We start from the raw sequence: 14,761 nt of genomic DNA, 5'->3' as shown, positions 1-14,761 counted from the left end.
GGGAGACCAGTGAGGGTGATGGTGGTCTGCATCAAAGTGGCAACAGTACCGGTGGAGGAAATCAGATGAAAGTGAATTTAGAGGTCAAAACACCAATGCTGGTAACTAACTGGATAAAAGAGGATGCAAGAGAGAATGAATCAAGCGAAACTTCCAGGATTTTGATAGGAGTGACAGGGTGGCTAATGGGGCCATCCACCGGGATGAGGAGGAGCATGTTTGGACATGCTGGGCATCCGAGCTGCCCCATCTAGGCGGAGCTGAGCACTGGGATCTGGAGCTCCAGAACGAGTTACCCGGTTGGATATAACGGAAACTTCAGAGAATGCGCTGCGGATTCTCGCTCTCCCTCCAGATGGCACTACAGCCCTGCGCTACTGAGACCCGTTTACCGAGCTGCTCGCTCCCTGTACAGAGAGTATTCCGCTTCTCCAAGGACGCGCCAACTCTAGGTCTCGCCCTTCTTCTCCCTGGGCAAGATTTAGCTGATGATCCAAACCCGGAGCGGCCTGCGGAGAGCGTGTCCAAACTGTCCACGCGACCAGCACCTTCATGGGCGGCTCAGAAACCTCAGGGCTGGTGGCATGGTTGGTGTGACCACCTGTTCCTCGGGCCGCCTCCAGGAACCAACATTGGTGGGGAACGCGGGTAGAGGAAGGGCCAGATAGGCAATGCCCTCAGCAAGGATGCAGAGAAAGAGGACCACCAACCCCAGACACACAGCCCGCTAGGAACGGAATTTCCTGTCCTCCAAGGCCATCCCCGCGTGAGAAGCGTGTAGCGGACCCTTTAAGGCTCCGTTTCCCTGCCCTCTCCCGCCCGGGACAGGCCGGGACACCCGGGACCTGACATTTGGCTTTTCCCAAAGTGGGAGCTAAAAATAACCACTGTGGGTTACTTTAGGTCATTACTCCTCTCCCACCTCGCGCGCCGGCTCGCACCCTCAGCCTCAGGTCGCCGGAGTTCTCTACCCGGATGGCACACCTAGCCCACAGCCTCCCCTCAGATCCTGGGACTGCAGCCCGGAAGCGCAGAACTTTTAAGTAGCCTCTTCAGCGGGAACCTGGCCTGGTGGGCGGAGTCTTCACACGAAGGGGGCGGGCTCTTCCGTACTGCGAGGACCCGTTTCTCAAAACTTCCCAACCGATGGCGGGCGGGAACCCTGGGGCAGTGTCTCGCCGGGCGCACCGAGGGGGCGTGGCCTCGCTGGCCAACCCGCTATCTGGTGCCAAACTCTATATCCCCGGCTTAGGGAGGGGGCGTGGCCTCCTGGCCAATGGGTGATGTGAAGGGCGTGGCCCTTGGGGGCTGCAGGGGCTCTGTGTCTTTTCGCGGTCACCCTGGCTTTGCCAGATTCCCGGGAACCCTTCCGCTCTCTGGATCCTTGACTTGTGGCTGTGGATGCCATCAGGCCCGCCCTCCGCACATCGCTCCGGGACCCACGTCGCCCCGGCGCCCTCCGCCTGCCAAACCGGGGCCGTCGACCCCCAGTCGCCTCCCTGTTAACTGCATCCCCTGCGCCGCAAGCTCTTAAGAGAAGATGCCCTCTGGCTTTCAACAAATCGGCTCAGAAGTAGGGTTCGGCATGCGGGAGCGGGACGGGGGCACGGGTCCGGCTTTTCTCGGGGTGGAGTCGCCTTTGGGGTCAGCTAGGGGGCGGTCCCTGCACAGACGCAGGGAATGGAAGTAAAGGCCTGGCTTTTTATACCCAGGCTGGACAACCCGTGACTGTCAGGTAACAATCCCTCTAAGAGGCTGAGTGGGTCTGGGGTACCTTTCGGGGACACGAGTACACCTGCATTATGCGAGTCTCGGCTTCGCCCCCTTCTGGGGACACTGCCCTCGTTACAGCCTGCGAAAGCTGATCCAGGAGAGTAGCCCTCCAGGAGCTGTCCGTCTGTTCCAGCTAGCGGGAAGTTTTTCGAGGACCAGAGCCTCTCTGTGGGCCCCCACCCCCACTCGTGGCTGTCCTCCAGGACGCTGAACTTTCCCTTGGCTCCATGGTTGGTGGAGGGGCTGAAGGGAGTGTCAGCCCCCCCTCCCCCAGCTCAGGTTTCCGCCTAGAGACAGTCTGTGCCGCCAGCGAGCGGCCACCACCGCCACCGCCCCTCACACCACCTTCCCGCCCCCATCTCTTGGGCATGACTCTCCCAGGCAAAAGCCGGGCGCGGCCCCCCGCCCTTCATCGTATCTTGAGGGGGAGGACAGGCCGGGGCGGAGACAGAAAAGGCCACCCCAAGGGCCTTAGGCCTAGAGGAATGACCTCGATGTCCTTTTTGGAATTGCTCTTCTTGAGCCTGGTGGGGGCCTCCAGGAGACAGCTGAGAGAACCTCCAGAGGGGAGGGAAGAGGACAGAGGCCGATAGTGATAATGTACTTGTCATTTTACAAACCCAGTACTGTCAGGGATACTGTTAACATTTGATTTTGATTTTCACACTTTTCACTGACAGGCAAAGCAGGCACCATCAACTGTATCTCCCTTAACCTAGCGGAGACCTAGGTTAAAAGTGGAAAAGTGACTTGCCCAAGGTCACACAAATCTAAACTGTTAAGGCAAGCCTGCCCCAAGGTCACAGAGGAATTGTGAGACTTAGGTCCCCAAACATTTCTCTGCCTGCTGGGCTCAAAGATCTAGTTTCTTCTCCATACCCTGGTTACTGTAGGGTTCTTTTTGCTTCTGTTTACATTGAGATCTTCATGCGATTCCTAATATGGCCCCTTTTCCTTCGCCTAATATGTTGGATGGAGCCCAGCATCTTGAGGCCTCGATTGGACTTGGGCCCCTGGGGAAAGGAAAGAAACCATGGTTCCGTGTGCTTTTCCTCCTCTCTGCTTCTGCCTGCCCAGGAAGGGGAACCCCCTCAGCAGCGAGTCACTGCTACCCTGGTCCTCGCCGTATTCTCTGCTGTGCTTGGCTCCCTGCAGTTTGGCTACAACATCGGGGTCATTAATGCACCTCAGAAGGTGAGGGGCCTGCAGTTGGCAGAGTGGGGATGCCCAGAAAAGGATGTCTCCCAGGGACACCAGGGGTGAGCAGAGAGGAAAGGGAATCACTCCTTTGCTGTCCTTCCAGGTGATTGAACAGAGCTACAACGAGACATGGCTAGGGAGGCAGGGTCCTGAGGGACTGGGCTCTATTCCACCAGGCACTCTCACCACCCTTTGGGCTCTCTCCGTGGCCATCTTTTCTGTGGGCGGCATGATCTCCTCTTTCCTCCTTGGCATCATCTCTCAGTGGCTGGGAAGGTATAGGACTGGAGGGCAAAGGTGGGGGGATGGGGAAGGGGCCCCAGCCTGGCACCCTAACTCTTACACTTCACTCTTTGCCTGCCAGGAAGAGGGCAATGCTGGTCAACAATGCCCTGGCTGTGCTGGGGGGTGCCCTCATGGGCTTGGCCAATGCTGCTGCCTCCTATGAGATGCTCATTCTTGGACGGTTTCTCATTGGCGCCTACTCAGGTACCCAAGGGCACCATGGCCCTGCTCAGTGCTGTGGTCTCCTTCACCATCCCAGGCCTGGGGGTGGGAGTGGGCAGCTGCCCTCAGCCTTCTCTTCTCCCTTCTGCCCAGGGCTGACATCAGGGCTGGTGCCCATGTATGTGGGGGAAATTGCCCCCACTCACTTGCGGGGTGCCTTGGGGACGCTCAACCAACTGGCCATCGTCATTGGCATTCTGATAGCCCAGGTGACTGGTTCTGGTCTCATGGGGGGCTAGGCAGGGGGTTGGAGTGGTGCTCTAGGGAACAGGCTGAAGCCCTGCCCTCTTTCCCATTCTTCTCCCACAGGTGCTGGGCTTGGAGTCCCTGCTGGGCACTGCCACCCTATGGCCACTACTCCTGGGCATCACGGTGCTGCCTGCTCTCCTGCAGCTGGTCCTGCTGCCCTTCTGCCCAGAAAGCCCCCGCTACCTCTATATCATCAGGAACCTGGAAGGGCCCGCCAGAAAGAGTGAGCTTCCACCCGCTCTTGCTAGCACCTCTCCTCCCACCAAGTCCCCTCCCTGCCCTCTCAGGCCTGACCCTCACCTCCAGGTCTGAAGCGCTTGACGGGCTGGGCCGACGTGTCTGGAGCTCTGGCTGAGCTGAAAGAGGAGAAGCGGAAGCTGGAACTCGAGCGACCACTGTCCCTGCTCCAGCTCCTGGGCAGCCGTACCCACCGGCAGCCCCTAGTCATTGCAGTTGTGCTGCAGCTGAGCCAGCAGCTCTCAGGCATCAATGCTGTACGTATGAAGCAGCCTCCGGGAAGGGCAGAGTTAGAGAACAGTCCAAGAGGAGGGAAGAATGGGCAGTCCAGCTTGGTGTGAGCACAGGGGAGGAATGGTCATCTCGGTCATCCTCTTTTCTTCTCACCCCACTTGTAGGTTTTCTATTATTCAACCAGCATCTTCGAGACGGCAGGGGTAGGTCAGCCAGCCTATGCCACCATAGGAGCTGGAGTGGTGAACACAGTCTTCACCTTGGTCTCGGTAACTGCTGGCCTCTGGAATGACCATCACCACTGGCTTCACATAACTGGGTTGTTGCCACCCACCCACCCTCCTCTCCCACTTCCTGTGCCCTGAGGGCCCCTGCCAAGCCCTGTCTCTCCCTGCAGGTGTTCTTGGTGGAGCGGGCTGGGCGCCGGACACTCCATCTCCTGGGCCTGGCAGGAATGTGTGGTTGTGCCATCTTGATGACTGTGGCTCTGCTTCTGCTGGTGAGGCCTGGGCTGTGGGAAGGGGACCAGTGGTCCAACCTGTGGTAATGGCTCCAAGAGGATCTGTGGCCAGCTAGGGCCAGACCTCAACACACATGCCTTTAATCCTGGGGCCAGCTGTGTACCCAGATCGTGGTCTGTGCTCCAAGGGATCCAGGCTACACTTGCTCCACTCTGGGAGGCTGCTGTAGCGCAATTCTGGAAGCCAGGAAGGAGAACCACTCTCCAGCCTCAGAAACAATAATTCCTAAGGACTCAGCTTTAGAACCAAGGGAATATTGACTGTCCTAATAGCTGAGAGACCATAACATTCCCTCTGCCCTGAATCAGCATAGGGCAGCCAGCTAAATGTCAGTGCTCAGAAATGCTCAAGGACCTGTTCTAACCTAGGGTGGCAGCTCCCCACCGCCACCCCATCCATGGTGAGCTGCTGGGAGGGATAGGTTTCAGTTCTCTGGGTGGAGGGCAAAGTTAGATCCAGAAAGATCTGACCTGAATCCTCCATCCTCCCTGCCCCTAGGAGCGGGTTCCAGCCATGAGCTATGTCTCCGTTGTGGCCATCTTTGGCTTTGTGGCATTCTTTGAGATTGGCCCTGGCCCCATCCCCTGGTTCATTGTGGCCGAGCTCTTCAGCCAGGGACCTCGCCCAGCAGCCATGGCTGTGGCTGGTTTCTCCAACTGGACGTGCAACTTCATCATTGGCATGGGTTTCCAGTATGTTGCGGTAGGTCCCCTGCCCCATTCCAATCTCCCACCCCATTGGCCAGAGGGCAGCTCACAGCTAACCCACTCACTGTCTAGTCAGGGACTCCCCCATCCTGCAGACTACTGGTCCAGGGGCCACTTTGAAGAACAGTGCTCCACCACAATCAGTGAAAGATGGGAGCTGAACTAGATCAGATAGCAACAGAGGTATCTTCAAAACTAGTGGCCTAATTTATTTAGACTAAATATTTTAAATTTTATATTAGTACTGCACATGGCTGGAAATCCACTCTGAGTGCAGTAACTCAGGAGGGTAAAGAGGGCAAAACCTTAAAAGAAAGCTGGGGCACAGAGAATCCTTTTTTCACTACATTCTCATTCCTGGTGATTTCCATTGCCCTGCAAAGCAGCTACCTGCTTTCTGCAGGATCCCAGCCCCCTGTGAGGGACTTAAGTTCCTGGCTTGCCTGAGACCAGCCTGTCCCTCCTCTCTGTCAACACCTCTTTCTCCACCTGTCCCAGGATGCTATGGGTCCCTACGTCTTCCTTCTATTTGCGGTCCTCCTGCTTGGCTTCTTCATCTTCACATTCTTAAAAGTGCCCGAAACTCGAGGCCGGACGTTTGACCAGATCTCAGCTGCCTTCCGCCGGACACCCTCTCTTTTAGAGCAGGAGGTGAAACCCAGCACGGAACTTGAGTACTTAGGGCCAGATGAGAATGACTGAGGGGCTGTGCTGGGGAGGGAGAGCCAGTTCTCTCGACCTCCTCAGAGACCCCCTCCTTTCCTCTGAAGCACTTTAACCCTCTCCTCCCCATTATTCCCAGGGTGGAAAATACCCACAGCCTGGTGGAATTGGGAAGCTGGAGGGAAGGGTGGTCCGAGCATGCCCTCAGTCCCCCTGTGTAATTCTCTTGGGTTATTTATGTTATGGTTAGGCTGTGGCCATCAGGATGGGCCATTCTCCCCTTTCATCCCTCATTCCTCCATAGCCCACCCAACTCCGCTCCAGACTTTCATTCCCCTGCTAGAGAAGGGGATTGGAGGCTCTAGGATTGACATTTTAGTGGTGGTGACCTGAAGCAGAACACAGGACTGGAGAAATCGAGTTCCCTGCCACCTCAGACTCCTCCCACTCACTGGCACTTTCTCCAAATTCTTGCCCCATAGGCTCTGGGTAAAGGGGGTTCTGTCTTGACCCCTCCAGGGTAAAGGATATGCCCTCCCAAGGTCTAAGCTCACCTCTCTCACTGCAGGCTCAGTCCTGTCACTCAGCCTTCTGGGGCAAAGGAACATATGCCCAGATGTGGTGAGAGGAAGAGACAGCAGCCTCCACCTCTAGACTTAGGTCTCTGTGCCCTACCCCAGCTGCTCCCCAAAGCTGCTGAGCAGGGGGCACCAGCTGTTTGCTCCTCTCCCATCCTGGAAGGGTGTTGGACCCACAGGCTTTTGACCAACTATGGAAAAGAGGGATTTGAAAGGCTGCCTGTAAACACTGAGCTGGGTGGAGCCTTCAGATATTTTTGTATATGTTTGAAAAAGAAGGGGTAGGGAGAAGAAAAAAACCAAAGGTCTGTTGTACTTAATGTATATATAGAGAGATACACATATAAAGTCACTGTATGAGACAAGCGTCCTGTCATAGAAGCACTCAAGGATGGGCGGAGACAGGGACCAGAACTGCCTTTCCCCCCCTCTGCCTCCCTTGCCATCCTGCCTCAGCTCAAGACTGAAGAATCCTCCGGATGCTGTCACTCATGCCCCCACTTGTATTTATAGTCATTGCTTTTATTAACAGTAAATGCTCAAGTCACAGCCACAAGTGCCAGACACTGCTCTCGGAACTTTACAAAACATTCATTCTACAGAGAAAACATTATTCCCATTTTGCAGATGGGAAAAGTGAATCTCACAGGGGGGAAAGCACTTATTCATAGCTGCATAGCTAGAAACACAGGAAAACAGGGATTCAAGAGCAGGCCCTGCCCACTGCCTGGTCCTCCTCCACCCTCCTTCAGTAGTGAGTTATCAGCAATTCTCTGAACAGAAAAGAGGCAGAGACCAAGACAACAGGAAAGCCTGTTTTTGTTTTTACTGGACGCTCAGGTGGCACATGACAGTTCATAAAATGGCTTCAGAGATGGGAGTAGAAGAGAAACAAAAATAAACTGGGGTGGGAAAGAAAAACAACCAGGAGGAGGTAAGAGCTGGCTGGTTTCTTCTCAGCCTGAATTTAGGGGAGGAAGTTGGTGCCTCTGAACAGTAAGGATGGATTCCTTCAACCCTTGGTAAAGGAGAGAAAAGAAAAAAACAAACAAACAAAAGGCTGTTGCTTTGGCCCTCCTGAGTCTCAAGGAAAAGGGGGAAAAGCCGGTGTTTTGATGTCATGAATTATGGGTAAGCGGGGAGGAGGTGCTGGGTAGGGTACAGGTCAGTTGGAAAAACTGGCAGATACCTGAAAGAGAAAGAGAAATGAGCCAATCATGACTAGCAACTTATCACAACCCAGTCCCCCACCCTCTTGGCTACTCGCCTAGGCCTGCCCCTGGAGCTGCTTGCCACTCACCGGATGGTAGCTCTGGGTGTCCTCTAAATTGGAGTCACTCCAGTATGGTGGTGGTGGGGTCCCCGCTGTCGATGGGGGCTGAGGTCTAGAGAGAACAGGGAAGCTCAGCTGAAACCCTCTTGTTCTTTAGAGCCCCCAACTTCAACCTTCTCCCACCTTTCCTCCCATTCTTCCCCAGTGCACCCCCAGCCTGGTGCTGTCACCCCCACACGGCCAAGTACAGGGAGGTGACACACGTTTAATTGCCTCTGGGGTTTCCTGGTGAGCAGGGACACCTGCCAGAGGTGGACCCAGCACTGCTGGCTCTTTGGTGTTAGGCTGCAAGAAGGGGTGGAGTGGGGACAGGGCCAGAAGAGGGGGCAGCAAAGGGACAGAGCGAGGAGAGAAAGGAAGACAGAAAGGCGAGAGGGAGGTCGGCCCAGCTTTTCTCTCACACACACACAGCCCCATGTAGACACCCAAGGTCCTCACTTCCGGGGCTGTGGGCTGCCTGGGTCCAGGCGGCTGCTGCTGTCGCCGCTGGAAGTAGGGGCGGTTTCGTGGGCGCTGAGGTTCAGGCCGGGACCCATCAGTGGAGCCTTGGCTGGGCTTGGTCTCACCATCCCCACCTTCTGTGGTGGGCTGCTGGGGTGGCCTGGGGCGGAAAGGCCTGGGGAGGAAAGTGGGGGTGGAGGGAGCCAGGAGCCTGTGTAGAGCACCTCCCTCCTGGCCCCACTCCTGCCCCCAGAAGCCAGGCTTCCAGCCCCAGTGGCGCCTAAGCAGTAATCACTTAGCTACCTAGCCCCTCACCACTGGCTTCAGGCTCTTAGAACTTTGATCTTCCCCATCTCATCCTCCAGTCCTCTTCCACCCAGGGCACCAACATTGAATGGGGAAGGGAAGGCGGCCCTAGAAGAGAATCTTACCTTCGGTATCTGGGCCGGAATCTGGGTGGGGGGACCCGCTCATCTCCCTGATGTTGGTCCCCCTCCAATGGGGCTGTCTCTTTGGGTTCTAGCCCATCAGTGCCCTGAGAAGGTATAAAGGCCTGGGAAGCCAGCTACCCAAGACCCAGGTATCCACAGCTTTCCCCAGAGTTGGTTTTACCTCCTCTGGGGGCTCTGTGCTGTCTAGCCTGGCCAAGGCCCACTCCTTTCCCAGGACGTGGGCAGTTGTTCCATACCCCCAGTCCCCCTCACCTCTATAGGCTGCTGCTGGTTGGGGGACCGAGGGCCTCGCACAAAACGCCGTCGGTAAAAGAAGGGTGGTGGGCGCCGTCTTCTGGGCCTCTGCCCAGAGTCTTCAGCTTGCTCCCCCTCACTGCCTGGTTCTGTCCCACCTGATGGAACCTCTGCCACCATGGGTGGTGGGGCAGCTGCGCGAGGCCGGGGGATGAATCGGCGGAACCTACGTCGATTGGGGGCATAGCGGCTGCCCTTCACTGGCACACCCCCAGGCCCAGTTACATTAGCAGCTTCTGCACCCTGGGAAGGAGGTGGGGAGGACACAGAACTGCTGTAACATCAAATGCACAGCAGTCTCAGACTCACTCCAGTCATTTGTCTTCCCCTTTGGCCAGCTAAAACCCCTTTCCTCTTCCTTCAGCTCCTTTAACTTGTACCTCTTCCCACCCTCCCCCAGGAGTGGCAATGGCTTGTGTTTGGACCCTTCTAGGAGGGGCCACCTCTGTATCTTGTCCTTTTCAAATAGCTTCTATGGACCCTCTTGAGTTTAGGAGTGGAGGTGGGGTGGAGGCAGGGATGGAGAAAGAGTTCTGTAAGCCACTGTCCGCCTAACTACAGAGGCTGACTCTGAGGACCTGGGGACATGACCCCATGTGGAGGACAGGCACGGAAGTGCATGCTGAACTACAAAGAAACCCAGATATTACTGCCTGATGACAAGGACACGTTCTTTAGGACGTGTCCTCCCCTTACACCAGCCAGTGTTACAGACAACAACCTTGGCGTGAGAACACAGTCCCATTCCCACAGAGGAAGGGCTGGGAGAGCCAAAGCCTGGGATGGCCTCCAGGCCACCCCCACCCGCAAACTTGGCTGACTCTGTATCTCACTACAGCTCTCAAACCTTCTCTCCTTCCACGACATCAAACTCCACAGTCTCCCCGTCTCCAACACTGCGCAGAAACTTCCTGGGGTTGTTTCTTTTGATAGCTGTCTGGTTAGGAGAAAGGCCATGAGAAAGGTGAGGACAGCATGCCCAGAGTCTCTCTCACCCCTGCTGTGTCCACTACCCAATTTCATTCTTTTCAACATTTTACTTGTGTGCCAGGGCTGGACGGTGGAGCAAGGAGAAGGTAGTCAAAGTTTAATAGGGGAAAAGCCATGAACTAGGGGCCTCAGCACTCATTGTGCAGCCACCGCTGTCTCTAGGATGCACTCCCTCCTCCCTTTAACCTTAGGGATTTTTTAAAAGGGGAGGCAAGAAACATGAACTCAAAGGCAAAACAAAAAGCAGAGACAGCCTTAGGTTGCAAACTGAGTAGAACGTGCTATGCCTCTTATCTCAATCCCACTGAGCACTCTTTCCACCAAAGCAGTGGTTCTCAAGCTGCAGCACGCAGCAGAATCACCTGGAGAGCTTGTTAAATCAGATTGCCGATCCTTCCCCCTGTCTGATTGATTCAGTAGGTCTGGGGCGGGACTTGAGTATTCAGGTGATGCGGCTGCGGCTGCTGGTACAGAGACCACACTTCGAGCCACTGCTCCCAAGTGTCTCTATCCTCTCCCTTCCCCCTGACTCATTCGTGTAGTGTTAACAGGTCCCAGTAGGTGGTGAGCTTACCATGCCAGAGAACAACATACTTCTTTCAACGAAAACCCAACACAAGTGGGACCAATGGCAGTTAATACAAGCACCTGAGACAAGTGGGGGAGGCAAACTCTTGCCTAGTGCTCTGGTGGGCCTGCTGTTATGTGGTAAATGCTGGAGAAATAGGATCTATACTGCTAGGGATTGTGGCAAAGGCCTTCAGCGGATGGGTTCCTCTCCTCACAAAGCCAACCTAACTCTTACCTGGTGAACAAAGACATCCTCCTTGGTGTCATTCCTGCAGAACAGGGTGGTCGTTAGGGAGTGACTTCGGTGGGATGCTCACCTCCACTCAGGCCTCCCTAGCTACCCATTCCTAAGATCAGGAGGCCCAACCTCTCCAGCCTCACATGCTGCTTGGGGGTAAACAGGGCCCAGGAAGTGAGACAAGAGCCAGCTGGGCCTCCAGAAGCTGGTACGAAGAGAAGTATACCTGAAACCTAGGCAAAAACCTAGGCTTCATGAGGAAAGGGCGGAGTGGGAAGGCAAAGGCACCTTGAAGGAGCTGGGCTAGTTCTTAACCACCCTGTATCCCTGGGGCACTGGAGAACCTGGTAGTGCTGGGTGTAACTGTCCCTGGTCAATACCCCTCTTTCCCAACCCCATCACAGTTGGAAATTCTGCTCTCTTTCCTTCTATTGTCAAGAAGAGAGAATGTGGGGACAGGTAGAGGTGTGGAGCACATTTGAGAAGGGAATAATGTGTCAAGAACCTGCTCTAAACAGCCCCAAAACTTGATTCTCACCTTCAGCCTGGAGGTGAACCAACACCCTTAAGGGCCAAGGGTGAGACATAATAGTCAATCATTTTCTATCACTACTTGACTCTTACCCCAATTTATCCATCTTAGCACCCCAGTGTGGGGGCAGTGGAGAGGTTTTCCTTCAGAAACCTCCCAGGAGTCCTCAGTCTCCAGAATTAGAGAGGGACCCTTCACGAGAACAAAAATGTTCTTGCTTTAAAGTACTTGGATCTGCACAAAGGTCAGCCTGCTAAGAGGGAACCAGGGCCTCCCAGGAGGGATGGGTTGGGCAGGGTGCCCGGGCTGGGGAAGGGCCTACTGGGGTAGTCCTGGACTCGGATCAGAATCTGCCACTGCAGCCCCTCCCAGTGCTGGGAGAGGGTGGGGCTGCCCAACTGAAGGAAAGCCGCAGCCTCAGGAGGGGCTGGCTCCTTGCTTCTCCAACCCCCACCTATCAGCCTCCTCAGGTGGGGATTCAAATGAGCCAACAGCTCTGCAAGGGAGATGAGTTATGAGAAAGCTCTGTGAGCTGCCTCAGACAGGAAATGAGGATTCCAGCCCAGGGCCCCAGGCGCAGAAAGCAGGTACATTCTGCCCCAAAGGGAAGCGAACTAAAGCAGAGGGTAAGACGGATAAACTGGGAGGGTGGGCCAGTTTTGCCAAGTTCCTAGATCATTAACCCTCAGCAGCCCTTGAAGATGTGGACAAGACTACATCATGCCCACATTCGTGCTCCAATTAGATTTTCAATCCGCGTCAGCTGGACATCTCAACCATGTGCCTCAGCAGGGGTAGCGATGAGGTTGGGCAGGTGTCCAGTCCCACAGACCAGTATGGAAGACAATCACTCCACCCCCTCCCGGGGTTTCTCAGATACCTGTTGATGAATCCATAACCATTCCGGACGTTGAACCATTTGACAGTGCCCAGGACTTGGATTGCTGCCAGGCAGAGATGCAGTGAGGGCAGTAAAATGAGGGAAGAGACGGAGTTGAACTCAGTTTTGAGACACTCCAAAATCTAACCTGTCTCCCTATTACCTACTAAGCTGAACTTCAGACCCTCCAGGTTTTATCCAGTAGCTTCAAGGCATTCTTGCTCCAGTTCCGACAAATGGAAAGACTCACATCGGGTCTCACAGACTTTCAAAATCCTTCCAACTCTAAGGCATGTTCCTCATATCCTACAAATCCAAGCCCTTTACCTAGAACCGGGTACTCACCTGGTGCACGAAGCCCTTACCCTCAGGTCATAACTGAGGGCTTTTCTCGCCCTACCAGCAGAAGGGTCCCCCTACCACACCTGCTTGTCAGGCTCGGAGACTTAACTAGTACTAACCCTAGCTAGGCAGTCTCCCGCCCCGGGGGCGTGGCCAGACCCTGAGGTTTTATCCTCCACCCTGAAGCCCCAGCTGGACCTGCTGACCACGCCTTCCCGCTCAGTAAGCAGGGCAGGATTTCCCACCCGGGAAGTCACTGTTCTGCTGCCCCCAGCCCAGCTAGTTCTTTGAACCTCCAGGCCAAGCTCACCTTCGGCCTTCCCTACCCCTCCGTGCTCCACGATGCCCCTCCCCCATCCCACCGACCCTTTAGAGCATCCCTGGCACGCGCCCCTCCCCTCACCCAGCACCGGCTTGTCCGCCTGACTCCGGGCTGGAGGCGCGGAGGTCCCCGAGGATGCTGTCGCCGGATTGCCAGGGTTACGGGGGCCCGGTGCCGACGGGGTCCCAGCAGCGGTGCCGGGGGCGGCTCCGACCCCGCTGCCACCCGCCCCGCCGCCTGCTTTCTGTGGCTCTCCCGCGGGCACCGGTACCACCACCGCTACCACCCCAGTCGCTGTAGCGGGCACCGTCGCCGCGGGGGCCGCTGTGACCACCGCTGCCACCTCCGCCTCGCTCATTCCGCCGGGTCCAGTACCGGCCGCCGCCACCTCCACCACCGCCCCGGCCCCTCCCTCGGCTCGCGAACCAGCTGCCCGGCTCGGTCCTCGCGCCCCGAGCCTCGCCCGCACGCCGGCAGCGGGCCCTGAGTTGAGGCCAATAGCAGCCCGCAGCTGCAGCGCGCACAGGCCCCGCCTCCCGGGCACAGGCCAATCCTAGAGGAGCAGCCCCTAGCCCGCACGCCAGCCCCGCCTCCCGGGTTTGGCGCGGAGGTCGAGGCCCCCACCCGCAGACCTGTAAGTACACCTGGGCCCCGCCCCTGTGCTGTCACGAGACATACACCACCCAATCCACTGGCCGGTGGCCCCTTGCCCCTCCCCCCGCCCCGTTCTACCCGCCGCGGGAAATCAAACCGGCTGGTCTTGCCCCAACTGCCACCTGGTTCCTGCGCGAAGGGCGGGGCGAGCGGCGCAGCTGCAAGGTTGCCCCCGACGACCGGGGTCGGGGCAAGCAGCCCAATTCTGGCTGCAAGCGGTGCCTTTCACCACCTCGAGACCACCCTTTCCCGCACGCTGTGGGGTATGGACCTCTTCGCCCGGCCCGTCCCCTTTCCCTCCCAGGAGGCTGCCCCGCGCACCCCGGGCGGCGGTATTCTCCCGCAGGTAAGCTGGAAGGCGCAGCGGAACTTTTCCAGCCCACGGTTGTGCTCACAAGCCTGGAACTCACTTTTGTTTTCGAGGTAAAATTTCTGTATGGCAAAATACACAACTCTTCTCGGAGTTTTGATAAACGTGTTTGTTCAACTATGTAGTCAACACCCTAATAAAGATATTTTTCCTCGACCTAGAAAGCTCCCTTGAGCCCCTTCCAGACAATCCCAGCCTCCCCATAGACCACAGCTGTTCTGACGTCTCCCTCCTGCCCTAGATTAGTTTCAGGGACCCCCGTGCCAGGCGTTGTGGTCTCCGGCCAAGCAGGCCTTCCTGGCCGCTCCCTTCAAATCTCTTTCCTCTGACTAGCCAGCTTCTTCGGACCGAATGCCTCTGCGCGGGCAATTTCCACTGCCTAGAACGTGTCCTCCGTTCTCAGGATGACTTCAAGTACAAGCTTGCATAACACTCCTCATTGTCACATCTTCCTTTGCTTTTCTCATGGCATTTTTGAAAATACGAAAATATCCTTTTTATTTGCCTATTTTTCCCCTTTCCCCCGCAATGCCAGACTGTGAACTCCACAGTAATAACAGTGTAGTTATGCCTGATTCCTGGCACATAGGCATTCAACATAGGCATTGAATAAATGAGTGGTCCCTATTACACAGATGAGAAGACTGAGGCCTGGTGCGAGGCTTGCCGCAGGT

At 56.2% G+C, this 14,761-nt stretch overlaps 2 protein-coding genes across 3 annotated transcripts; one reads left to right on the top strand and one right to left on the bottom strand.

The window, feature by feature from the left end:
• Nucleotides 1-1,313: 1,313 nt before the first annotated feature.
• SLC2A4 (solute carrier family 2 member 4) lies at nt 1,314-7,231 on the top strand. Its single transcript, XM_036896071.2, has 11 exons — nt 1,314-1,573; nt 2,851-2,967; nt 3,077-3,249; nt 3,338-3,462; nt 3,574-3,689; nt 3,790-3,952; nt 4,036-4,223; nt 4,365-4,469; nt 4,598-4,699; nt 5,220-5,423; nt 5,927-7,231. Exons 1-11 carry the CDS (start codon nt 1,541-1,543, stop codon nt 6,128-6,130), a joined length of 1,530 nt encoding a protein of 509 aa, XP_036751966.1. The 5' UTR covers nt 1,314-1,540; the 3' UTR covers nt 6,131-7,231.
• A 239-nt stretch (nt 7,232-7,470) lies between these two features.
• Nucleotides 7,471-13,712, bottom strand: YBX2 (Y-box binding protein 2). 2 transcript variants are annotated; one of them, XM_036896074.2, is made up of 9 exons: nt 13,145-13,685; nt 12,400-12,463; nt 10,985-11,018; nt 10,037-10,126; nt 9,148-9,432; nt 8,875-8,978; nt 8,441-8,618; nt 7,970-8,054; nt 7,471-7,858 (listed from the first exon to the last, which is right to left on the bottom strand). In XM_036896074.2, the coding sequence occupies exons 1-8, from the start codon at nt 13,419-13,421 to the stop codon at nt 8,004-8,006; spliced, it is 1,083 nt and encodes a 360-aa protein (XP_036751969.1). In that variant the 5' UTR covers nt 13,422-13,685; the 3' UTR covers nt 7,471-7,858; nt 7,970-8,003. The 2 variants fall into 2 exon arrangements, with proteins under 2 accessions (XP_036751969.1, XP_057356940.1); XM_057500957.1 differs by lacking the exons at nt 7,471-7,858; nt 7,970-8,054 and adding an exon at nt 8,096-8,287 and having other exon boundaries at nt 13,145-13,712.
• Between the last annotated feature and the right edge of the window lie 1,049 nt (nt 13,713-14,761).

The sequence above is a fragment of the Manis pentadactyla genome, chromosome 4 (assembly GCF_030020395.1).
Source record: "Manis pentadactyla isolate mManPen7 chromosome 4, mManPen7.hap1, whole genome shotgun sequence".
NCBI lineage: Eukaryota > Metazoa > Chordata > Mammalia > Pholidota > Manidae > Manis > Manis pentadactyla.
The sequence above is the reverse complement of the archived record's forward strand: the minus strand, read 5'-3'. Positions and strand labels throughout refer to the sequence as shown.

Excerpts from the sequence above, each read along its gene's own strand:
- SLC2A4 (XM_036896071.2), top strand. The coding sequence starts at position 1,541 with ATGCCCTCTGGCTTTCAACAAATCGGCTCAGAA. Across the intron at positions 2,968-3,076 it reads TCATTAATGCACCTCAGAAG|GTGATTGAACAGAGCTACAA; the intron begins GTGAGGGGCCTG and ends CTGTCCTTCCAG. Across the intron at positions 3,250-3,337 it reads ATCTCTCAGTGGCTGGGAAG|GAAGAGGGCAATGCTGGTCA; the intron begins GTATAGGACTGG and ends TTTGCCTGCCAG.
- YBX2 (XM_057500957.1), bottom strand. The coding sequence starts at position 13,421 with ATGAGCGAGGCGGAGGTGGCAGCGGTGGTCACAGCGGCCCCCGCGGCG. Across the intron at positions 12,464-13,144 it reads GGCGGACAAGCCGGTGCTGG|CAATCCAAGTCCTGGGCACT; the intron begins GTGAGGGGAGGG and ends TCTGCCTGGCAG. Across the intron at positions 8,979-9,147 it reads ACCAGCAGCAGCCTATAGAG|GGCACTGATGGGCTAGAACC; the intron begins GTGAGGGGGACT and ends ATACCTTCTCAG.